Source organism: Parasteatoda tepidariorum, chromosome 1 (assembly GCF_043381705.1).
Source record: "Parasteatoda tepidariorum isolate YZ-2023 chromosome 1, CAS_Ptep_4.0, whole genome shotgun sequence".
In the NCBI taxonomy this organism is placed as follows: domain Eukaryota; kingdom Metazoa; phylum Arthropoda; class Arachnida; order Araneae; family Theridiidae; genus Parasteatoda; species Parasteatoda tepidariorum.
The window spans coordinates 7259411-7285419 of NC_092204.1; the positions used below are offsets into that span (position 1 = coordinate 7259411).

Consider the following 26009-nt stretch of genomic DNA (forward strand, 5'->3'; position numbering starts at 1 on the left):
CTTCGTCTTGCATAAAAAAAAAAATTAGTATTCTTTAGCTGATGAGCAATCCTCAACATCAGATAACATAACAGTAGTCTCACAAAATGGCTTAGCAAATTCGTCAACATTTGTCCGGATACTGCAAGATTGTGCCTCTTCGAATGCTGAACCACTTCAGTAATGCTTCTTCAACATCCTTGTGATCTGCTTTTCTCAACTTTTTTCTGCCACCTAAATTTTTTTCATGAGCAGAAATTGTTAATTGCCTATTTTTCCATATATTACAAACTGTAGATTTGGATAGTTTATATTCTCTGCAAATATCAGCTTGATTACATCCATTTTCAATTTTTCTGATTATGCCCATTTTATCATCAGTGGAGAACGCTTTACGTTTACTGCTCCCCATAGTTAAATTTGAGACACTTGTCTGCAGCCCTTTTTTTAATTGAGCTGAGAGCAAAAAAGAGATGAAATATGGGTCTTATCAACATAGATCAGTGTCCAACCCTTTGATCAATAATGAATAATTACTCATTCCCTCTGACAGAAAATGCATATTGATCCCACTGACACCTTACAGGTGCATCATCTGCCTAAATTAGAAATATCTGCTTGGTTTATTTAGGGATGGGAAAGTTAGATAAAAGAAGCAAACAAGAAAAAATGCTTATTGCTACATTCCCCTCTATAGATGGTCTTAAAAATCGGTATATGTATTTATTTTGAAGTAGAAATTTCAAAATTATTGCAAAAAAATGAAGAAAAAAATCAGTCGAATAGGCAGAAAAAAGTTCATTATATCCAACTTCCTCACTTTTTTGGTTCACTATATCCACTAAAAATAACATTATACGTGTATAGCAAAGGCACGGGACCGAGCATTTCGTTCACTATATCCGGGAGTTCACTATAAGCCGTGTTCACTATAGCGGGGTTTGACTGTATTATGTAAAAAATTAAGTTGCAGAGTGTTAATTATGGTTAAAAATATTTAAAACAATTGAAATAAATTCAGAAAATAAGATTGTAAACATATCTGAAAACCGTTTTTATTGAAAATTAATTATATTTTTGTTTACATATAAATATTTTTTTTTTTTTTGATTGTCAAGTCAACCAACAAAGTATGCACTGAAGCTAAAGCATGAAAATGGTTTTCGTTTGTGAATGGTGCTCCACCCACTCTCCACAGAAAAAAAACTCTCTTTCAGGTGATGCTTGTGGTCATTATGATCAGCTGTTAACATGATGGAAATGAAATCATAGAGGAATGTTACATCTGCGACTTCTTAAAAGATAAGGGAGGCGATTCTAAGAATGGAAGCTCCTGCGGGGGTCAGCAATGAGTCTTCTCTTGTGAGAAAAGGTGGGGAAAAATGGCAAAAGATGATAAAATAAGATTTTTTACATTATTTGAAAACCAATCATAAATGAAGAAAATAATGTTGAAATTTGGAAAAATAATCATTTTACAGGGTTTTATTGCTTCAGAGAATATCGTAATATTGAGAGGAGCAAGACATCAATTCATACGCAAGTTTGTCAGGACCACGAAACATTATAATTATAAAGGGATTGTTGTATTGGATATCGTAATAGCAAGAGTTCACTGTATTTACTGCGGAACAAGGTGAATAGGATAAAATATTAAAGCTCACTTGAATTAGAGACATTTTTTTAAAATTCAGGCATAAAAATTATCTTTTTTTTTTAAATGCAAATTAAATTACACTAGTATTGAGTGAAAAATAATAATTTTAAAAAGGGCTGTGCCACCTTCTTTTAAAAAAGTAAGGGGACAAAATCCCCCTCTTCTGCGGTTTCTGATTCTCTTAACCATCTGACAAAGAACTGTTAATTTTATACTTATAAAGAGTCTAGAAATATTATAATGAGGGAAGGGATATTGTATGAACTGCCACCAAAGTATACAAGGAAATGAAAAGACAGTTTAGCAAAGTTTTTTATGTAACCAATTGTTTTTTTTGGGGGGCGGGGAAGGGGTGAACTATATAGCTTTATTAAGAAGCCTTAGAAAAAAAAATCAATGAACAGAGACCTCATCTATCAACAGAAGACATCTTTTAGATTTGAAAATATGACACATTATGAGAATTCATAGAAAGATTAGAGAATTATAATTAAATTGTAATAAAAAAGCTTAAATAAACAAATAAAAAATTGATTGCAATATAGGACTGCTTCATGTAATAATTCATGTGAGAGCTTTCCTGTTAATAACTGTTTAGCAAGACAAAAATGTTATTTGTGTCCAGAAGCATGCACGGTGGCCCTAGATGAAGACCTGTACTGCATTGATGTTTCTTTTGATTTATTTCAACTTATTTTTCCAATTCGACATTTTATAAATTTATTTTTAAAAAAAATTCGGTTTATGCTGCTTTATCACTTTTTTTAATTTGACTTTGCTTTATTGTTCTTTTTATGTTACATATTCAAACTGGTTTATCAGTTTTTTCTCCTTCAAATCATTGAAGAATATGATTGTATTATAAGAATGACATAGATGATCTAATTTTCTGAAAATATTATTTTCAGGGATTATCCTAAAAAACTTTTAATGCAATTTTGTGAGTTTGATGAAAAACATTTTTATGCATCAATAAATGTTTTCATAGGTAGAAATTGGTAACACTTCTATTCCCACTCATAAATATTTTTTATTCTGTGTACTGTTGTTTTTTAATATTTAAATAGGAAAACATAAATTGTATTGAATAGTAGACTTGGTATAGGAACTCAGGTGTAGAAAAGCGCCTTGTGTGCAAATAAAGAAATTCACATAAAAAATTTAAATCAATTGAAATCTTCTGGCTGTTCACTGCAATCAAAGTTTTTTAAAATCTGACAAAAGAGTGTATTGTAATTAAATATTTAATGCCATTTAAATTTAGCATTTGATTTAAAGATAGCTTATCAACAAAATGTTTCTAAACAAAAGGGTCATTTGAAAGTATTACCGTCCAGGTTACTCGAACAGATTGTGAATCCACTGCTTCTGCTTTCACATCTAAAGGAGGACCTCCAGGAACTGAAACAATGACAACAATTACTTTCACATAACACAATTTTTCGCTTTCAAAATTTATGTAAACATTGTTTTGGTTCAAATTTATTAGAAACTTCTCTAACTGTTGAAACCTATGATATTGCTCTAATGTATACAAGACTAAACTTGATATTTGTACTTGAGGTTTGCAGCAAAATCAAATGTGATCCAGAGTTGCTTTATTATTACAGTTACTTAGAGTATTATTCAGAGCAGCACATTTTAAGCACTTAAAATATTTTTAAGCACCATATACATCAACAAAATGCAAAATAATTTTCAAAGACTTTACATGATCATGATAAAATAATTAGTTTCTGACAAAGAACTCTTTTCTTGATTATATTAGCCACTGTAAAATAATCGAGAAAATTTTCAGTTCCATATCAGAGGATGGAAAATGAAGCCTGAAATTGAGAATACCTTACAAAATGCAGCAAAGTTGCACATGAGAGTGCAATAAGAGTGAAGTATACACACATGCGGACTTACAAGTATTTGATCAAACATGTAAAATGATTGATGCTTTCATACGCTATGTGTGTGGTTATATTTATCGTTTAAATACTAATTATATAGATGAGCATGATCTAACATCACAACGAATACATTTAATGACAACCTGGTGAGATACAGCAACTGAAACTAAACATAAACAGTTAATAAAAAGTTACAGTTAACCTAGCTGATGCCACATCTCCCCCTTTAAAGATTTAGTCTATTGGGAGCTCTCACAGTTCCTCCAGATCGAGACACAACAGTTTTTGGAGATACATCCTTGTTCTGAGTTAAGACTGTAGGATCTGGATCTATTATTTCTGGTAAGCTCGTTCTGTTATCTCTTTCAGAAAGTGCTTCTTCTGAATCATCGTTCAGCGGTGGAGTTTAAATAAAATCGATATGGTAAAGAAAAAATACAAAATTTTTGAAAAGGGAAAACTAAGCATTTTTTAAAAATATCCATTGAAAAAAGCGCCTTTAAGGGCTTTTAAAAAACGAAAATCAAAAATAAGACCTTTAAGCCCTTTTTAAAAACGCTACATGTTCTAGAATGACAACTGAATAAGATGAAAAAAATAAAAGATTTACCTTCTTCAGCAGTTGTAACAGATATAGTTTCACTCGGTTCTCCGAGACCCACGGAATTTTCAGCTCTCACTCTACAAGAATAGGCTCTTGCCGGACGAAGACCTCTCAGGGTGATGTCTTCACTTCCTGTTGTTATATTTTGGATTCCCCAATCACCTACAATTTCAAAATTTACTTCTTCACATATTTTACAGAGAAAACAAGAGGATATTATTTTTTCAAGCAAGAACGCCAACCTGAAGGGAAAACTTTCCACAGCTGTAAAAACCATCGATGGTATTCGTTTCTGTGGTTACAAATTTAACTTCTTGTAAGTACTATTTATAAAGGGTTCCCACTCAATTTCAGAAAAAAAAATTCCATGACTTTTCCAAATTGCAATGAAAATAATTGTAAATTGCAATGCCATATTTTATCTACATCATGCAATTTTTCATTAGAAGTATTTGATTTTTTTAATATTAGTAATGTCAAATATTGGATTTTGTGAGCAAAAATGAGAATGAAAACATGGAAAAGTTTTACTAAAAAGTGGAATTTTATAGAATATTTGTAATAGATGTTAGAATTGTTTAACTCGAATCCTAATAACTGATTACTGTTACTGATAATTCTAAGACTGGTTATTTTCCAGGTATGATATAGGTATTTTACAAGCTTTTTGTAAAAAATTACAACTTTCCCTCACTATTCCCTGCTTTTTAGAGGTAAAATAAAATTCTCTGACAATACTAGGTTTTCCTTGTTTTCCCTGACCTAATGAGGGCCCTGATTTATAGTGATATCAAAACGCAAAATGAAATCCAATAAATAATTAATGAAATCCAATAAATTACTTTTTCATCAAATACTTAAAAAAATTTTTTTATGCATTTTATTCTAATAAGATTAACAGCCAAAATTTATAAAATACTGGAAGATTGGTTTGATTTAAAATTGCTGCCACATATGATTACCTTCATTTTCATGGGGAAAAATAAAGGTCGGTTGCCAAATTTGAAAACTTTTGCCAAAGGAAAGAGTGCATTTTAAAAATTGAAAAATAAGAAAAATTGGAAATTTTTCTCATACTTCTGATGCAACACTTTTTGATTCCTGCTGCAATGTAATCATGCTGCTATTCTGACATTCCTGCTAGAATACTAGTAAATAGAAAAAAAAGGCACTCACCGGAATCTGAAGATTTGCATTGTACTAAATATCTAATAATGGCACTATTTCCATTGAATGGAGACGACCAAGAGATCTTGGCTGAGCGACTCTTATGCTCAACGACACGGACATCTCGTGGAGGCTCTGGCGGTTCTAGAAATAAAATAAACATGCTTTACTAATAATTTTGACCGACCTTTGAATAATTTTGTTTTGTACTAGTTTTCATTTTGCAAAACAAGACAAGACAAGTAAAGCTATGCATGGGAACTAAGTACATAATAGGATACATGAAAGTAGGATACATAAAAAATATTGCAAGACTTTTTTTATTTTATTCAAATATTAATCATGCTTTTTGGAATTATTGTAAGAATTTTTAGCTGCTTAATCATTTGATTTAATGGTATTTAGGTACTTCAAATCAAATTAAGATGAAGCTAATAACTAATTATTAAGCAACCAGAAATATGTATCTATTTTCTTTACTTGCTTATTTCACTTTGCAGAAGGCTAACAATACATTGTAAATTTAAACTGTTTACCTAATTCATTAGTCAGTCAATAGTAATTGTCAAATTCAATGCATTTCAATGCCTTTAGCAATAATTATGGGCCACCATTTTTGTTTTCTATCAATACCAATAATGTATTCACAATCATGCTACTTCCAATTGTTCTCATTCATGTTTGCTAGATAAAATTTCTTTATTTTAGGTAGTTACAAGGATGAGTTTGGTAAAAAGCCAAAAATATAAATCCAAAAATGTAGTGAACAAAATAAATTTTAAACAGAAAAAATTCCCGAAATTTGAGGACGAAGTGTATGTAAGAAGCTAATATTCGTAGAATATTATCAATATTTCAATAAAAAAAATAATAAAAATATCAAATTATGAAAAATGCTGAATAAAAATTAATTTTTTCTAAAATTTTGTGAATTTTGACCTTGATGTGAGATTCTTAAATTGCGTGAATATGAATTCCAAGAGGTGATTTTCTTAAAATCACATGAATACAAATCGAGATGTATAATTTTAATTGTGCGAACACGAATTGAGATATGTAATTTTAAATTCAGAGATGCCAACTTAATCCGGACAACGGATAAATATTTTCAAGTGGTAGATTTTTACTCTATGATTTTTGGCTTAATGAATTCGATTTATTAGGTTTTCAGCCACAATTATTTCTAATTAATTTGAAGGCTTATGTAATTCACCACTTTATTATAGTTAAGTCATGTTAAACCCTTTAAAAAGTAAGCAAATATCTGCCAATTTCCTTTTGTAGTTATTTACCGCTTATTAAATTATTTTGTTGTGTCCAGAGCAGTTAAATTGCATGAATACGAATAAATTGCATGAATACGAATCATGATGTGTAATTTTAAATCACGTGAATATTCGATCACTATATAATTTTTAAATCCAGTAAATGCAATTTTGAATCCCTTTTACATAGGTATGAAAACGCTTAAGGAGTTTTTTTATTAAATAAAAAAGAAGCAGAACTCCACCAAAAAGCTGAAAAAACTCATCCTTGGATTATTACTTTAGTGGCACGACAGCCAATAGAGGGCCACAGTTTACTGTGCCCATCCTAATTTTCTTCACATTGGGCTGTGGAGTGTATGAAGTTAAAAATATATATTAAAAAAACAACAGTGATTAGCTTTTGCTAAATTAAAATGCAGAGTTCTATACCTTGTACTATAAGACGAATATTCATGTCATCTTGGCCGAAAGCATTTCTAACAAGGCACGTGAATAATGCAGAGTCCCTCCTCTCTGCAGACTTGATTGTGATTTCGGAGGACATGCGCTTCTTCTTATCTACCAGCTCCTTCAATTCATACCTACTGAGAAAAACACTTAAATCAAAATAAAAAAAGTGAAATCTCTATTAGCGATAATAATCCATCGATGATTGTAAAGAATTGATTACTAATAAAAAAAAGGACCTGGTTTTGCATTTAACAAAGGGTGCACAGTCACATTTTTTAACAAAAATAAGCACTTCTTCAGCACTTTTCAAGCACTCAAAAAGTATTCTTAAGCACTTTCAAAAATATCATAATTAGACAGGGTTGGCAAGTTTTTGACAAATGATGGTTTTATTTGCTTGCCAGACATGCTGACGACGCATGTCACCAATGATGAAATCAACAAGGGAAACAAAACAAAAAATTTTATTGGAGAAAAAATATTGACAATGATTAGTTGGTTCCCGTAATCAGCAAACTTTTGAGAGATTTTTTGGTTCGATTGCAGAGGGAGGAAAATGAAGTCTGAAATTGAGAATTTCTTGCAAAATGCAGCAGAGTTGCACATGAGAGACAAAAATCCTTCCCACTGAATCCAGCTCAGTATACGCAAATGCAAACCCGCAAGTACTTCATCAAACATACAAATTTTTTTTAATAAAAAACAATTTATCAAATAAAAAATAAAATTATATTCGTAATAATTCAAAGTTATTATATTGATCAGATTAATTATTCTATAGAAGATATTTTTGAACACAAATTAACTTTCTTATATTTTGAATTTTTTTCAAAGTTGAAGTGAATTTACTAAACTTAATTCAGTCCCATTTAAAAAAAAAAAATCTGAATAAAATATTGATTATAGTGGTGTGATTACTGACGGCAGCCAGCGATGCTGATTTTGTTGTTCTACTGGGAACCGTAGCTTTCACAATTATTCCACTGTGGTACAGAACATACTAAAAAAAAAGAAATATTTTTTTCATACTCAAGAAAAAAAGTCATGCAGGAGAGATAGAGTATTACCGAGTATCTTCAGTGGGAGTGAGGGGTTGCTTGTCAAGATTCCAGACGATTGTCATTGGATGATCTCCAGTTGATTCACACTTCAGTCTCACCACATCTCCCTTACGAGCAGTTTCACTCCGGAACTTGGTATCAAAGCGAGGCGGAACTTTAAAAAAAGAGTAAAGTCAAAATACTTTCATGAAATATTCTCATTGAATTCAGTTTATGAGAAATATAAATAAAAATGGGAAAAAGCTATTTTTCAAGGGCCCATTCTTTACATGAAATAACACATTTTTAGCAAACAATATGTCATTGTTTGTAACTGTTGCAATTTTGTAACAGTTAAACTGTTAAAGTTTTGCCAAAACAGGGTTTAAAATATGATTCTCGATATGAAAAAATTCATCAGTTTCGTAAAAACCATTTGTTATTCAAAGTTTTAAGACTTAAAAAACTGCTCCATCACTTGCTTTTTTTAAAAAAAATATTTGTCTTACCTGAAGTCCTTTCCAGTAAGATATGAAATCAAAACTTTTGAGTTCAATGTGGCTTCTTTTATTTTCTTTGTTGCTTTCATTCTCTTAAACAATAGGTCTTTCTCAATTAGATACAAAAATTCATCTGCTAAACTCTACTTAAAATCAAATTATAGTCAATGGAAAATCAAAAATTTTTTTCTCCACACAATGTAAAATTAGTTAACTTTTTTCTTTTAAAGATTTGATTTATGATTTATTTACTCTGTTAATAATTTATAAACAAACTGCGTAATATCTACATCACTATTCCCAACAAAACAATCACACATGTTAAAAAAAAATTTCAAAGAATTGAGGCATTGTAAACAATTCTTTATAGTGGACTTATTCATGGGTTCATTACTACAGGACTTGACTGTGTTTAGTTTCTTTCAAATGTTAGCTTTTTAAGCTAAGTATTTTTTTCTACAAATGCTACAGCTAATTAAGTACTGAATTTCATAACAGAATTTATTGACAGTGTTTTTACTGAATTTAGGAAAATATATCTATGTAAACAAATGAAAAAAGAAATGTTCCATCAAAAATTCACTTAAAGAATAAATAAAAAATGGTTAATTTACAAATGTAATAACATTAATTGTTAACATATGATGTATGTACATGTGGGTGTTTGCTTGAAAATGCATAATAAGATAATATTTATACACCAAAAGCCACATTTAATATTTTTAGCCAGATAACTGGTTTCAATTAGTAAAAAGTAAACCTGATTTCATTTATTTAACAGCCAGGTCAAAAGGGTACTTTATGGCTAATTTACTATGGAATTACAGTGTGAATCATTAGTGAAAAAAAAATCCAATAGCCAATTGATGAGTATTTTTACTAAAAGCTTTTGTTTATTTTTCTAATATAAAACAATAACTTTTAACAAAGTTATTATCTGATCTTGGTTCACATTACAATAATGAGTGTTAGCAATAAACTGATAAAATTTCCCATAAGCAGATTCAACTATTCCTCAAACACTGAGTGAGCCAGTTTAAAAAAAGATAGTTTTGGGAGTATGTTTGAATATTTTTCTTTTTGAGAGTTAGTTTTACAATTGTCATTTCACCTTTTTAAATGTTTTTTTAATATTATACATTATTTTTATTAGCGCCTGCGCTGAATTATGTTTTTTATTTTCAATTGAATCCCATCTCTATTGTTACTGATTATTTTCAAATGCATGTTCATGCTTTGAAATTAGTTCGAATAAATCATAAGTTTTTACACATGAATTTAAGTTAAGCATATGTGTTTGTATACTTGACATCCAGATCCGTCTGTTTAATTAAATGGCTGTTTTCAGTTCAATTTACCTTCATTTCATTTTGTTTCTAATTACTTCACTTGATTTAGAGTTTAGCTTTGAAACAAGAGTGTTTATAATTAAAAATACATACTTTGATTTCATCCACTTAAATTGACTCATATCTGTGTGGTTACTGATTATTTTTAAGTGAAACTGATCATTTTTCTATTAATTCATGCTACTGTTTCAAAATCAGTTATTAGTTTTAATGATTTACAGATTTTTATAATTGAATTTAAGCAAATATGAGTGATATCATTTTTAATCCAAATCATATCTGCTCAAGTCACTAATTATTTTCAGTGCAATTTTTTTCAGGGTTGCTACTCAAATAGAAAAATAAAATTCTCTAACTTTTTCAGGTTTTCCAGATATATTTAAAAAAAATTCCTGTATAATATTGCAATATGTACTGACAATGCGATGGTCAAAATATGAAGTAAATTACAAAAAATTAACATTTGTAATTTGTACATAAAATCGTTTAAACATTATTATTTCAAAAAATATAACACCACTCTATAAAGAAATCTATAATAAAATTTTTTATTTATTTGAAATATCTGGAAAAAGAAATTATGTCTTCACAAAAAAAGTATATGTATTTCACAAATTTTTTCATTAAAATATAAAATTAATGTTATAATTAATAGGAATTAAACCCAATCAAAAGTAAAATGATTAATGATACAAAAAGTAAGCTTTATCATCTTCAAATCTTGCTGACAGGCAATACATTAAAGAGCAAACTAGACAAAAACAAAAAGCTAGAACAGAATGTGAAAAAAAGCACAACTTTCTATTATAAATATATACTCACTATGAACAGTTAGGAAGACTACTTTACTAAGACCAGAAGCAATGCCATTACTGGCTTGGCACAGATAATACCCAGCATCATCGTCTTGGGCATTCTTTATTAGCAATGAACCATTGGCATACACTTCATAATGGGGACCACTAGCAATGGCAGAATAGTGGCGGGGAGAATTGGCTTTGAACAAAAAGAAAATTGTTTAGTTAAAGAGCACAAATGAATGACCAGATATCAAACATATTATACTGATCAATTAACATATCATTAAACTTAACCTAATAAAGATGGTAACATATACATATTAATGCTTTAAAATAATTTTTTAAATGCAAATACTTTACAACACAAAAATATTAACTTAAATGTACATTCTTTACAGAAAACAATTGAAAATATCAGGAGCATTAGAAATGAAATTCGACAAATCTCTCAGTATTGATTTGCTTTAAAGTTAATATGGTTCATTAACTTTACAATAAAGCAAGTTTGTTAAGTTAATGCGGTTCATGGAAGATTTTGATTAATAGTATTGCATAATATAGATCTTCTGCTGAATAACAATAAGTGGCATAATAATTTTTTAAAAAAAAAACATTAAAGTTTACTTTCTATTTGCAAATATTTGATGTTTCACTGAACAACAAACATGTCATTTATTGAAAATCGTGATTCATAAAATCGTATAATATAGATTTTCAACTGTATTACAATAAGTGATGCAACAAATTATAAAAAAAGTATATTTAATTTACAATTCAATATGATTGATGTTTTATAACGAAACAAAACATCTAATCTTTAATTAGGTTTGTTTTGCAAACTTTGAAGTTTTTTTTATCATCAATAACTAATGCTGTGCAAGCATTATTTATGATCTTGCATTTTTTCAGCATTGGTACAGCTAAAAGCAGAATTTGTTGCCTATTTACAACCCAAAAAAATTTATCATCCACCAAAATTTTGGTTACTTTATAGATAAACAAACAAAACTGAAATATATGTATTTTTCTAATTTTTTTTCAGACCTACAACAGAATATCGAAAAACAAATAATTCTAATAAAAGAATATAGGAAAGCAAGGTAAATAACCACCTGAGCCTCTCTCCCATGTTATCACAGGAGCAGGAAAACCGTCTGCTAAACAATCAATTCGAACGTTTCTTCCAGAAACAACAGAAGTATCTTTAGGTTCAACATGCCATCGGGGAGGAACTGTAAGAATAGGAAAAAAAAATAATGATTAATAAAACAATTCTATATTTAAAGGAGATAACTTATTAAAACCTATGTCAAAACTGCGACTTAAGATTCATGTGCCTCATGAGGTTTCGTAGAAAAAAAAAGAGAGAATGATATAAGGGATCAATCGAACATTAGGCAAATTTTTTAATTCATAATTTTACTTATAAGCCACAACAAAGCTTTAAGCCTATGATATTTGGCAGAAAGTATGTCACAGACATATAATTGTTATAAATCATAAAATATACACCAATTGACACAGTCAAATAAAAATAGTTTGTTAAATTGGTCCTGCACTTAAACAGCACAACTTTTTTGAGGAAATTTAAAAAAGAAGGCATTACTCATTAAAGTATGCTTTAAATAAGAGGCGATTAAATATATTTCAAATAAGAATGCTTCAAAGAACTTAGATTCAAAGAATATATTTTTATTTCTATGGTATTCTATACTAATACTCTCGAAATCAAGAGAGAATAATAACAATAATGTGTGTTTAAATAAGGTATTTGTGCAAATTTGCGAATTTTATAATAGGTGTGCTTACCATCACACCTATTATAAAATTCCAGGAATCACACACACTTATGTCCTAAATTTCGTGAAACAGCTTTTGATATTTTTCTATTTATTTTATATGTTTTTTAATAGTTGCTATGGTCATACGAGACTTATGGAGATAAATTTATTATTTACAAAATCTTATTAGAAGATTAAAGAATATTTTGCAAAATGCATGTATTAGCCATTGCGATAAAAAAAAACTTACCATCAACAACGAGGGTGGCAGTATGCGTAACAGAAGCAGCTGCATTACTGACGATGCAGGTGTAGTTGCCATTATGCCGAGGAGTGACGCTAGAGAAGGTCAGATCACTAGAGAACTCATCATTCCGAATGATGACACCTAGGCCAGGTTCTATCGGTCTCTCATCCCTTTTCCAGCTGATGACAAACGGAGGGTCCCCCTGGATGACGGTACACACAAGGCGGGACCGCATCCCCTCCTGAAGATTTTTAGGAAACGAAAAAGGATCTATAACCGGCCTCACTGAAATTGAGAAATATTATTTAATGATAATTTTTTTTTACTCTTGAGAAAAAAAGTGCTTTGAATTGTATTAAATGAATATTAAATAATCCTAAAGCATAACCCATGTAACAGGCTGAAAGAAAAACATGAAAGAAGCATATCAGTTGTGATTTAAAGCATCTACATTAACATTTATCATAAATATGCCACCTTGTTTCTTGCTTTTTTAATTTTTATTTTATTATGACCAGCGTTGAACAGCCGACCCAATTTTTGATTTACGACTACTAATGTTCAACTCTGTAGCCTTGTAATTTTGAATCCAATACAGAAGACAAGGATACTCCTGGATAAGTACCCCCAGAGGTATGATTTGTTATGGGAACAAGGAGGACTTTGTGACTCGACAGATTTAACGTGCATCAGTCACCATTTACTACATGGGGAGTCTTCGATCGGCAGGGACAGAACCCACGACCTCTTGAACATAGGCCCAGTGCCCCACCAACCAGGCTATCTCGGCGTGACACATTGTTAACCATTTCAGACAAAGTATTTGATGCTTCTATAATCTATCACAGAAGAACTATCACTAATGGTTCTAAATGCTGAACATGCATGAGATGAATCATTTACATTAATTTGGAAGAAATCATTAGAGTAGGACAGAACTATCACTAATGATTGAATGTATCCAAGGACTAACATTCAATGGCTCAGAGTACAACAGGACGTTTAAAACAATTTTCCTTACTTAATTTTTTTTTTTTTGAAGTTTATACATTGAATGACAGAATTCGTTCATAAAAAATTAGATCAATAGGCATACATGTCTATTTGTATTAACCATAAAAAAGTTAAAACTGGTCAAAGGTACAACACTGTCCCTGATATCTTGCGTAATACTTCATTGATGGCAGAGTGGCATGTTTCTCCACACATGAATTGAATTAAGGTAAGTTTCAGTATTTCGAAAATAAAAGATCAGATTATGACTTTATGTAAACTTGTAAATAAAACCATGACTGGTACAAAAAGTGTATGCTATATGACAGTTATCGTGAAAAAATTTTTTATTGTCATGGTGTCAAAAATAATAATTATATGTTAATATTGGAATTATTCTATCACGATACTTTATATTCAACAATAGTATTTTTTTATTCTCTCTTTTTCGTCTACTGTACCAACACAGCAGTAGAAATTAATAAGATAGTACTATTTTTAGTATAACCCCTTTTCAGAACATTTCATGAGAATTTTGAATTAAAAACAGGGCTCGAAACTAATGGTAATCTGTTGGTCCTACATGAAAAAATTAGCAAAGCTAACCATAAAATAATTATTAGTGATTTCCCAGACCAGAAATTGATGTAACGGGGTGGTATTTTTTTATTTTGGGTTCCATGTTTGGCTCAGTGTTTTGAGACCAAATAGCATTTTTCATCATAATTATGAACATGACACATTCTACATATTGTAATTTTTTATTTAAATTCACTTCATTATTTAAAAAAAAAAAAATAGAATCTAACAGAAACAAGTAGACGAATCAGTGAAAATGTGTACTGATTATTAATATCTTTTCATTTCTGGTCCTTAGATCCAATGACAAAATTTTATTAAATTTATATACCTGCGGAACATAAAAAAATACATAACTTAGCAGAGAAAAATCTAAATAACAAAAAATAGGAATCTTTTATTACCCATAACATGAACCCGAACTGTTCCATAAGCGTTCTGTCCTTGTTTATTCCATGCTTTACATTTGTAAGTTCCGTCGTCCACACCTCTTTGGACATCTTGGATGATCAGTGTCCCATTTGGAAAAACTTCCTGTCGACGATTGATGGGTAACCTACTACTTCCTGTTAAAAACAAAATGCAACTAATAACATCATAATGCAATGAATATAATTTATCTTACTAACCTGCACATTTACATTACAGTGACTGTACCACAAAAAATTTAGAGAGAATGAAAATTGTAAGTCATTTGATAGAAAATTGCAGTTAAGTAAATTACACCAACAATCTGATTCCTCAGAGGTCAGGGATATGAGCCAGTATGTCAAGAACAGGTACTCAAATCTTCCGTAAGGCCATTATTTTTAGAACCATTATTTAATCTACATGCTCCAGTTCAATTTACAGTTTTTAAACTAACAATACACTAGACTATCTGTCATTAAAATTATAATATAGGGTGTCCAGCAAAGAACTATTCATTACAAAATGGAAAATCTTGGAAACAAAGGATGATAGAGGAATAAAACTAATGGTTTGCCTATTACAAAGTTTAAAAAATTTTATGCAGAAATTTTGGAATTTAGTTACAAATGTTGCCAATAGATGGCGATGTTAAGAGATCATAAAAACGACATGAATGCCTTAGCACTGTGATATTTCAGTAACAGAAACTTGCGTTGTTCGATACATGCTTTAAACCTCCTAATCTGGTATAACAACCTCCTCCTATGTTTTAATGCTAATTCATCGATGGCTTTCAGCGCCATCTGTGAGCAGCTCTTGTAATGAAACTCCAAAATTTTGGTATGAAATTTTTACAACTTTTATAACAGACATACCATTTGTTTCATCAATCTATCTCCCTTTGTTTCCGAGATTTTAATTTTGAAATCGGTTATGCCACACTGGGTACACTGTATAAGTGACTTATACACCATTAAGCTTTAGGCTCAGAAATTGTTAAGAAAAGTAGCAATCTTCATCTGCAAATAATATATCCTCTCTGTTCAATATAGAGTGCAATTCCTTGAATAATTTTTTCTTCTTCAAAGGTGCAAAATTATTGATTTAAGGGACATGTCTATGATATGCTAATTATTTAAATATTCGATCTTTAACATATATGCAAAGAGATTATGTATAATCTCGAAAATACTAGTTTAAATAAAATAATGAGATATAGCGTACAAAAAAGGTTAACAAGCAGAGAGGCATTTCAGAATTATTAACAAGTAGCATCATTAGCACTTAGATAGTATACTCTTTCGCAAGTTCAGAAAAACCATTATCCTTATGGAAAGAGACTGTTTGCATTTAAGTGCATGCTAAATGGATGCCAAGGCGAATATCAACATCGCCAACTCTTAAAACTATGTAGCACTAACTTCTTCTTGCTCATAAAAAATAGCACAAATTAAATTTCTGGTTGCCGAGTTTCACTTTTAATAGCTTTTATGTTGATAATTATATAATTTGATCTATACACAGTCTATATGTAGTCATGGATGATTACTTAAATCTTATACCGCAATGGTCTTTTTTTGAATTGCAATGAAATATAGAAAATTATGAAGTTGATTATTATTATGTGTCTGATGATGGTATTTCTTTTTGGTAACAAAATTACCGTCAATACTTTTTGTGACATTTTTCAATGCTGATTTCTATCTTTGATCTAATAAACCGGTTTACTTTAGATGAGCTTAATTTGCAACTACCATTCTACTATAATGAAATTCTATGACTTAATGCGAGCACATTATAAATCTTTTTTTTAATATCAAATATACATAAACTCACAGACCCAAAAACAAATTACATGCAAAAATACTTTCAGCAACTACTTTTTACTTGATAATTTTTTACTCCTTAATTTATTTACTTATTCATTTTATTTTCGAAATACTCATAGAAGATTTGAAAGTTCTTAATTCATGCTAAACTCAGTATTTTTCATTCAATATCGAAAATTTAAAAAACAATTAGAAATAAAAATTACATTCCAATCCAAATCATTATTTCACTCACAACATGCACACAATTATATAATTTAATGCTTATATTCTTCTATTGGGTTAAAGGTTATTCAAATACAGTCGGATTTTTATTTAATGAACTTCCATTATGCGAATTTCTCTATTTTCGATTTTTTTCAAGCAATCAAGAACATTTTGGAAATTTCCTCGTAAAATAACTTTAAAATAGCGAAGTGAGTCTTCTATTTAACGAACTTTTCTTTGAGGTCCACTTTCCCTATTTCCCAAAATACTTCAGAACTTTTTAAACTTGTAAACGCATTTTATGGAGAAAATGATGTTGAATTGATTTTCGAAGCCACTTAACTTTTAGAGAAAGCGGTAAAATGCCTTTCCCTTTTTGTTAACATTTCAAACAAAAAAACTGAAACAAAATTAACGTATTTTATCAGTAGCAATTAAACTTAAGAACGCACGTGGGTGGTGATGTATGCTCAAAATTACTTTTACAAAAAAATCAGCTACAATTTTATACAAAAATTTAGCTTTTTTTAGTTGAAAATGTATGTAGCGTGATTGTGTAACACTGTACAATGTTTTGCTCTATTCTTGCTTTCCATGCAGATTTCTTTTAGGGTTAAGATTTATAAAATAAATAGTAGATACTAGTTTACAAGATAAAAGGTGTATCAATTGCTATTTTAATTATGTCTAGTGTTAATGAATTTAAAACCTGTTTTGTGTTGTTTAAGTATTTCAAAAGGTGATTTTTCATTTGATGAATTTTCCATATAACTAACGTATTTTCAATATACAGGGGTGATTGTGAGCCCAAGTCAAAATTCCGGAAAATTTCTTGAATTAAAAACAAAAAACAGTTTAAATTTAAAAAAAATTTAAACAAGGTTTTTTTCCTATATTTCTTAGTTTACTTAAAATATATTTAAAATTTTACACATAGCTATGATGACCTGGAGAGGTAATTAAAATTTACAAATATGTCTTTCTTTCTTGAGTTTATGATTATAACAACTATTTACTGATAAAAAATGAATATTAATCATGAATATAAGCTTATAAAGTATCTCTCTGGCTCTCCCTTACAAACAAATAAAATAAACTGTGTTTTTAAGTTCCACCTTTGAAAATTTGATTTCCGGAAACTTCTGTGATAAATGATATTTTGAAACGTCTGGACCTTCGATCTCCCGAAACTTCCAGATCACTGCTAGCGAAAATTCCGGAAATACGGATTTTTTCCGGAGCACAATCACCCCTGAATATAGCGAACTTATTATCGGGATTTAGCGACTTCGTTAAATAGAGGTCTGACTATGGCAGAATGGGGGGTGAAACATACCTCTATGCCAGGTGATTGTGTCAATGGGATAACCTGCAACGTGACAGCGAAGCATGAGGCTCTCTCCTGCGACGGCCGACACGTCCTTCATTGGACGGATATAGGGCAATCCATACACGTTTAGTTTTGCTGCATGGCTCACAATGCCCACTGTGCTCCTTGCGTGGCATTCATATTCTCCCCCATCCTCGATTCGAACAGATGTGATGTTGACGTAACTGACCACCCTCCCCTGCATAGTGATATAATCCCCTACTCGAAATCGCTGGTCCTCTGGCAGAAGAGAACCGTCAAGTGTCCATGTTATTTGAGGCAGTGGATTGCCAGAGGCCACACATTTCAGAGATAGGAATGGTCCAGGCTGCAATGTCTCCTCCGAGAACACATAGTGAAAGACCGGTGCAGCATCTATTAAGAAATAAACATTATTAGTTTTTCTAGCTGACACAAAACAAATAATACTTGATAGCAAATTAGGAATTATAGTCAAGTCCCGTTTTAGAGAAATCTGAAGTAGTGAAAATTTCAATGTAACGAATATTTTTCGAATCCCCAAATGTATATCCATAGAAGCAATAAATTAAAAATACAGATACAGTCAAACCCCGCTATAGTGAACCTTCAAGGGACCGAAATTTCGGTTCACTATAATCGGGAGTTCACTATATCCGTTACGCAGGCAATTTAACTAATGGTTCCCAAACTCCTCCCTTTTGTTACACATTATACAAATAAATGACTGAAAAATATTATGTAGTAGCAAAAAATGTGTTATTTTTCATTACTCTTAGTCTTGCAAACAAAAAAAAAATTAGTAATCTTTAGCTGATGAGCAATCCTCAACATCAGATATGGAAACACTTCCCGACTATCAGATAATTTTTCCTGAAATTCTGTTATTCCTCTTTTTAAACCTGTCTAACCTGCCATTCGAGCACATGAAAGTAGTCTCATAAAATCACTTAGCAAATTCATCGACATTTGTCCAGATACTGGAAGATTGCGGTTTCTTCTATTGCTAAACCACTTCAGTTATGCTTCTTTAACATCCTTGTGATCTGCTTTTCTCAACTTTTTTCTGTTATTTGAATTTTTTTCATGAGCAGAATTTATTAATTGCCTATTTTTCCACATGTTACAAACTGCAGATTTGGATAGTTTGTATTCCCTGCAAATATCAGCTTGAATACATCCATTTTCAATTTTTCTGATTATGCCCATTTTATCATCAATGGAGAACGTTTTACGTTTACTGCTCGCCATAGTTAAATTTGAGACACTTGTTTGCAGGTTTTTTTTAACTGAATTGAGAGCAAAAAAGAGTTGAAATGAGAATCTTATCTACACATATTAGTGTCCAACTCTTTGACCAATAATGAATAATTACTCATTCCCTCTGACAGAAAATGCTTATTGATCCCACTGACAACTCACAGGTGCATCATCTGCCGAGTTGGAAACATCTGCTTGGTTTGTTTAGGGAAGGGAAAGCGAGATAAAAGAAGCAAACAAGCAAAAATGTTAATCGTTACATTCCCCTCTATAGATGGTTTTAAAAATCGGTATATGTATTTATTTTGAGTAGAAATTTTAAAATTATTACGAAAAAAATGAGGAAAAAAATCAATCGAAGACTGAAAAAAGTTCATTATATCCAACTTTCTTACTTTTTTGGTTCACTATATCCACAAAAAATAACATTATACGTGTATAGCAAGACACGGGACCGAAAATTTCATTCACTATATCCGAGAGTTCTCTATAAACCGTGTTCACTATAGCGGGGTTTGACTGTATTACGAAATTTGTAATCTGATTTAACGAAGGTGAATCAAAACACTTTTCCATTCTTCAAAAGTACACAATAAATTCAAATATTTTTGCATCTTTAAAATAAAAAGCTTCATATATGAAAGGGACATGTTAAAAAAGACAAATCACTCTGAAGAGACCACCCTGAAAAACCTAAACCTCAACACATTCATGTTTGAAGAAGTCAAAATACATGTGGCTTTCCAAAAGAGTGATTTCTGGTTCAGTTGTTTGAAAATGAGCATAATTTGGAGAAGTTTGTAATTTCTACTGGTTCTAAATCATTTGCACAGAAAAAAATTACGGATTGTATAATTTTTGATAAGTAAGCGATAATAAATTCATTGTTTCCTTTTAGCTTAATTGTTTTGTGAGCTTTTAAAATATTGATTTTATATTTTCTAGATGTAGAGTACAAATTGATCAAAACTGTCATTAAATGCAATATTTATGTATTTTTATGCAAACAATGTAACAAAATAATTTTAGCTGATGTTGAAATTCATAATATTGGTATAACGAATTTTCGTTATTGCGTAGCGATTGTTTCGGTCACTCAACCGGGATTCGGCTGTATAATGAAATTAGATCAAAAATGAAGTGTTGAAAACAATGACGTAGTGGCCAACCGATTTTTTATCAGAAAGCAAGTCACTACACTGTGATAATAGAGGGTGGAATCAAAATTGCCAAATATAATTTTGGATTCAAAATTATCAAATCACCTGAAATTATAAAAGTTTTACTAGCTTGAGTTTCCCTGTTTTTATTTCCTTGTAGCCTCTATAACTTTTCTTCTCTTACTGAAAACAAATCTAAATCTTTTCATTTACACATTCAATTTCTCTGAAAATTCAATTTATAATCTATACGAACTCAAAGATTTATGAATTATTTATTAATAAAACTAATACCTCAAACTGATTAAAACATTTTAAAATAATCCATACTGAGTTATCGTTTTTCTTTGTCAAACAGTATTTTTAGAAACAGCTGTTACGAAAAATAATTAAATAGCTCCAGTTTAAAAAAACAGAAATGCAGATTAGATAGAGAGCTAATTGCACAATAGATTAATTGTAATCTAATGCAATTACCTTTCAACTTAGCATGCTTGTGAAGTTTACTTTTACTTTGCAAACGGATTATATTAAAATTTGTAAAAAAATACTTTTAGAGTTTTTAATAAAAAAAGAGTTACAATCAGTGTAGTAATGCGTTCAAAGTTACAGAACTAGGTTCTGCCTCCCTAAAAAGTGTCAGAACATTGCACTGTAGAATTTCAGACAAAAAAATCCTGGTTAAAAATCATTATTTTTAAAAAAATGTAATGTTCTGTGACAAAATCGCTGCAGTTCTGCCACTGGGTGCTGAATATAGTAGCGGTGATGAAAAAAGAAAGAGAGGGACAATGGTTACTTACCTCCCAGTAAAAGCTGAGCAGTTCCCTGAGAGGACTCAATGTCGTTGAAGACAAAGCACTGGTACATGCCGCTGTCCTCCCTCTGAACAGATGCGATGGAGAGAATGAGCCTCGATGACAAATGGATGCGAACACCATCTTCATAGAGTGGATTCCCATCCTTCATCCAAGTCACACCACTTACAGGGTGACCAGTGAAAGAACAATTAAATCTTGCAGATCTCCCCACGTCAATTGTTTGCTGTTGTGGCTGGATGTGGGCTGTTAAATGAGCTACAAAGATACCAACAAACTTTTCTCAAAAAGAGGCAGTTTCTGATAAAAGTACTAGATTTTCTTTTTATTTGCTATTTGAGTACTATATGTAAGCTGCAAGCTAGATTTTAATTTATTTGTTATTTGAGTATATGTAAGCTGTAAGTGAGAGTTTGTATCATTCATTGCTATGGTGATATTATAGAACAAATTTTTGTGTTTAAATAAAGAGTTATGTTTCTTGTTCGTTGTAAAAATGGAGTCAGAATAATTTTATTTTAGTTAAGTAGTAGTTTTTAGTAGAGAAAATTGCACTTTCTGGTCGAGTCTCTTAACAGTTTCCAAGTTGCTCAATCTTAATAAATACTTTTAAAATCCTTGTAAAAATTAAATAATGAACATTATGGGTTGATATTTACTTGAGAAAGAACAAAACCCAATTCTATCTAAATACTGTTAACGTCAATAACAGAAAAGAAATAACATAAAACCAGTTTAATTGAGGACAACGATTAGCAAAAGAGGATCATATTTCAATTTAAATAGATAAACTAATCTCTCACTATTTTAATTTCTCGTTTGCACTTTTAGATTTCGGTCATGATTGGTTAGAAACTGAAGATTTTAGTTCTTTCTAGGGTGTACACCAGAATTCTATTATCATATACATTTAATTCTGACAACAGGAATTCGGATATGATATATTTTTTAGATAAACTTTCTATAAAAAATCTGTAATTGTGAAATGAGGGTTAGTTTTTTAAAAAAAATAATGGTAATAAATAGAATAATTAATAGATACTTTTGCTCAAGATTCTCACCAATAGTAGATATCCTGCTTTATTACTTAAAGACTTAATTACGATCTCAAATGTACATAGTTTATTTTTACAAGGATTTTGAGGTTAATAACAAGAGGATATTTAGAGTGCTTATTATGAAATACATATATAAAATAAAATTGTCAGGCGGCTCCGGGTTAAGCTACAATATAGAATAATATTGAGCTTTACTTTGAGTTTAAGGCACTCAAAATACAGTTATTTTCATTATTATATTAATAGGATAAATTCTTAAGTTATCTTAAGCTTATCTTCTTATTAATATGATAAATTCTTAACTTGCCTTTTTTTAAACTTTTTTTTTAGATCTTATAAGTGATATGTACTAAGTGAAGGCTAGAATGAATTATCAAGAGTGACACCTTGCATTATAATTTCAATGATTTCTAAATCACATTTATTAACAAAAGTGGCAGTCGGCAGCTATGTAGGAAAAAAAAAAGAAGAACTTCGTAACAGACCTTTCTTCAATATTTTAGTAGCATTTAACCTAAACACTAAAATAAAATGGTTAATTACAAATTAACAAGAATGTTAAAATAAAAAATACAATTACTCTACTTTTTAACAGTTTTAACTGATCTAGGTTCTGAAAAATGTGTTCTCTAAAATTTAAAATCAGTAGCATCTATTATGTTGAAAAAAAAACTTTTTAAGGAATCTGTTACTAGGTTACTGAAGAAGTAAATTCTAAAATTGAAACACATAAATTGAAAACAAATAAAAATATCAGATTAAAAAAAAACAACATATTATATATACCAGTTTTTTACCTACAAAATTCTTAAAAATATGAACGTTTCTTGATATCAAAGGTATAAATGACAAGATTTGCTGATAAATCCTAATTTAATGAAAAAGAAGGTATGTTTTTCTTTTTTTTTTTTAAACTTTTAGTAAAAGTTCGTTTTTCGGTCAAAATATAACCGCCACTTTTATGTTAACTTTAATACATATTATGTAATTCATCATAATTCTTTGAGATACAACGAAAGAACTTTACTACAGAACGGAAATCCAACAGATCGTTCAAAAATTATGAGGATCATTTTTCTTATGACTGTATACACGCAGTTTTATCTGCTATAATTTAGTAGGGGTATTTAAAAAAGGAAGAAACGCAATATTATTTATTTGGCTTTTTAAGTGCTTTTCATGAGAGAAAAACATTAGTTCATACAAAAGCGAAACTCTGACTAGAATTAGTTTTTTTCCTTCCAGGAATAACATAACTCTGTATTTCTTCAAGATATAGTTAGCACTCTTTTTTTTTCTGGGATAAAAAAATTATAATTTAATGGTAACTGTATAAAATTTAAAAATATTGAAAGTTCACAAGTTTAAAAGTTGCTCACATTAAGTTAAATTAGCACACACCAGAGAAAGACAATATGAAATTTTAAAGAGTTTTGAGAACATTTTTATGTTAGGTATGACAAACTTTGTACAACAAAAATAAGTAGATAAATAAAAACAAAAATATTGTTCAAATTATGAAATTTTCTTTTATTCACAACTCAAGAAGTATTTATGCATGGTCCCCACTCTTTTAACAAAGTAAAAATTAAGGACTTTTTCGAGAAAAATTAAGGACTTTTTCGAAAAATTAAGGACTTAAAAATAGTATGATTGTTTATCATCGAATATACATATACCACCAGAGACAGTGCCAATTATTTACCTTTCTAAAAAAAAAACAATAAATAAAAAGAAATGATAAAAAAACGATTTTATTTTATAATATAAGTACTAATAGAATTGTATTAATAACCAGAGTTCGCCAAACTAGGACCAGGTAATTGTTGAAAACCCGGGTTGGTTTTTTAAAAAATATTTTCAGATTGTTAAGGGTAAAGGTCTATGAAATTAATCTGTATTCCATTTTTAATGATTTCATTGAAATTGAATAATAAAATTAAGATCAGAAATTAAGATCTGAATTTTTTTTCATACATTAAAAAAAAAGAGTTAATAAAGAAATTTGGGAAAAACATTGAAAAAATTATTAAAACAAGTTTTTAAATTTCGATGCTAGACATGCATCACATATTCAGTTGTGGGCCAATCATTCTAAATATACAGTTATGTAAAAAAAAAAATTACTTTTTTCTATTAATAAAATGTTTTATTTATGTATTAAAGGAATTGATACTAAAAAACTGAATTAAAGTTATGCAGTAGAGTAATTTTCGTAACTATGTCATGTTAAATTAAGTCCTATTTCAAGTAAAAACAGGCCATACTAATATCTAAGTACCCTAAACCACTTTTTGCTTCATTAGGCTTCACTTAATTTTTTTCCAAATTTATAGCAATAAATATTTTTATGAAAATTTTTATAGATTAAAAATATAATTATGAGATTTATAATTTGAAAAGATTGATAATTTTCAAGTCAATGTTTTTTATATAAGAATTCTAAATGAAAATAAGAATGATTCACTCTCCTCATAGAGTATCACTTTAGGCAAAAGAAAGAATAGATTAAGGAGATCATGCATTCTTCCCCTTGCCTGAAGCCTTCTCACATGCATCCCTTTTTGTCTCACTAAAATGCTCTATTTTCGATGCAAGGTCTCACTCTAGGTGATAAAAGAATTAATTTTTTCAAAAATACTTTTGTAAGACTGAAAAAATTGTTCCTATCAAATATGGTGATGCTGCAAAATTAAGGACTTTTAAAAACCTTGCAACAAAATTAAGTACTCTTAAAGGCCCTTATTTTCTAAAATAAAAATTAAGCAGTTTTTAAGGACTGTGGAAACCCTGTTATGAGATCTCTCTGGTTCCACATCTCAAAAATAAACTCAACAACTTAATGCATAACAAAATTAAAAGTGAAAAAAAGAATTCTAAAAAAATTATCAAACAGCAGCGGTCGCCATAGCAACGCATGCAATGACGACTCATGCGCACTGTTTACTATTACTCTTGAACACAGTTGAAAAGTGTGATGACGTCCAAATAAGGAGTGCACGCCATCAAACCCAAAACAATATTCATTTTGCCAATGGGTAAAAAGTTTATTTTTTTAGGTCCTGTTTTACAACGTATTGAACTTTTTTTCATGAAAACCAACAATTCCTTATCTTATAATATTCATTAAACTGAAAAGACATGACTTCAGAATGATTTTCGGGGAAATAAGTGAGATTTTTAAGTTTTATTAAAGAAGTGTACCTGTTACAATTAATAGAATATCTGTTCTTTCTTCTCCGGCGCTGTTGCTTATTAAACAAACATACTTTCCACTATCTTCTAAAGTGACTTGTCTGATTATTAAGGAACCACTTAACTGAGCCATTCTAGGATCTTGATAGACAGGAAGGAGTTGTGAATTGTTTCTTCCTGCATATCTGTACCAGCTGCAAAAATAACACTGAATTAACATCTTTTTAGTGCTCGAATTTTTCTAAACTCTTCCAAATTTCAATATCATAAAACTAAACTGCACTTTTGGTATAATTGCTTTTGCTTGAAAAAAAAATGGGCAAGAGCTAATTATGGCTGTGCTGTATTAGAACCAAGGTTTAAGCAAACTCAGAATAATGCATGCTCAAGGTTGCCAAAATCAAGTTGTAT

General features: G+C 30.0%; 1 protein-coding gene across 1 annotated transcript in view; it reads right to left on the bottom strand.

Annotated features, from left to right (window-relative positions):
* Positions 1–26009, bottom strand: part of LOC107446001 (cell adhesion molecule Dscam1) — a gene marked incomplete in the record, with an annotated part of 137575 nt that overhangs the window by 42323 nt on the left and 69243 nt on the right. The window contains 12 exon segments of the mRNA XM_071184426.1: positions 2967–3037; positions 4145–4300; positions 5315–5449; positions 7003–7154; positions 8091–8238; positions 10735–10908; positions 11825–11944; positions 12744–13025; positions 14717–14878; positions 18096–18503; positions 21331–21603; positions 25608–25792. Of these exon segments, the coding sequence (XP_071040527.1) occupies positions 2967–3037; positions 4145–4300; positions 5315–5449; positions 7003–7154; positions 8091–8238; positions 10735–10908; positions 11825–11944; positions 12744–13025; positions 14717–14878; positions 18096–18503; positions 21331–21603; positions 25608–25792 (2266 nt within the window).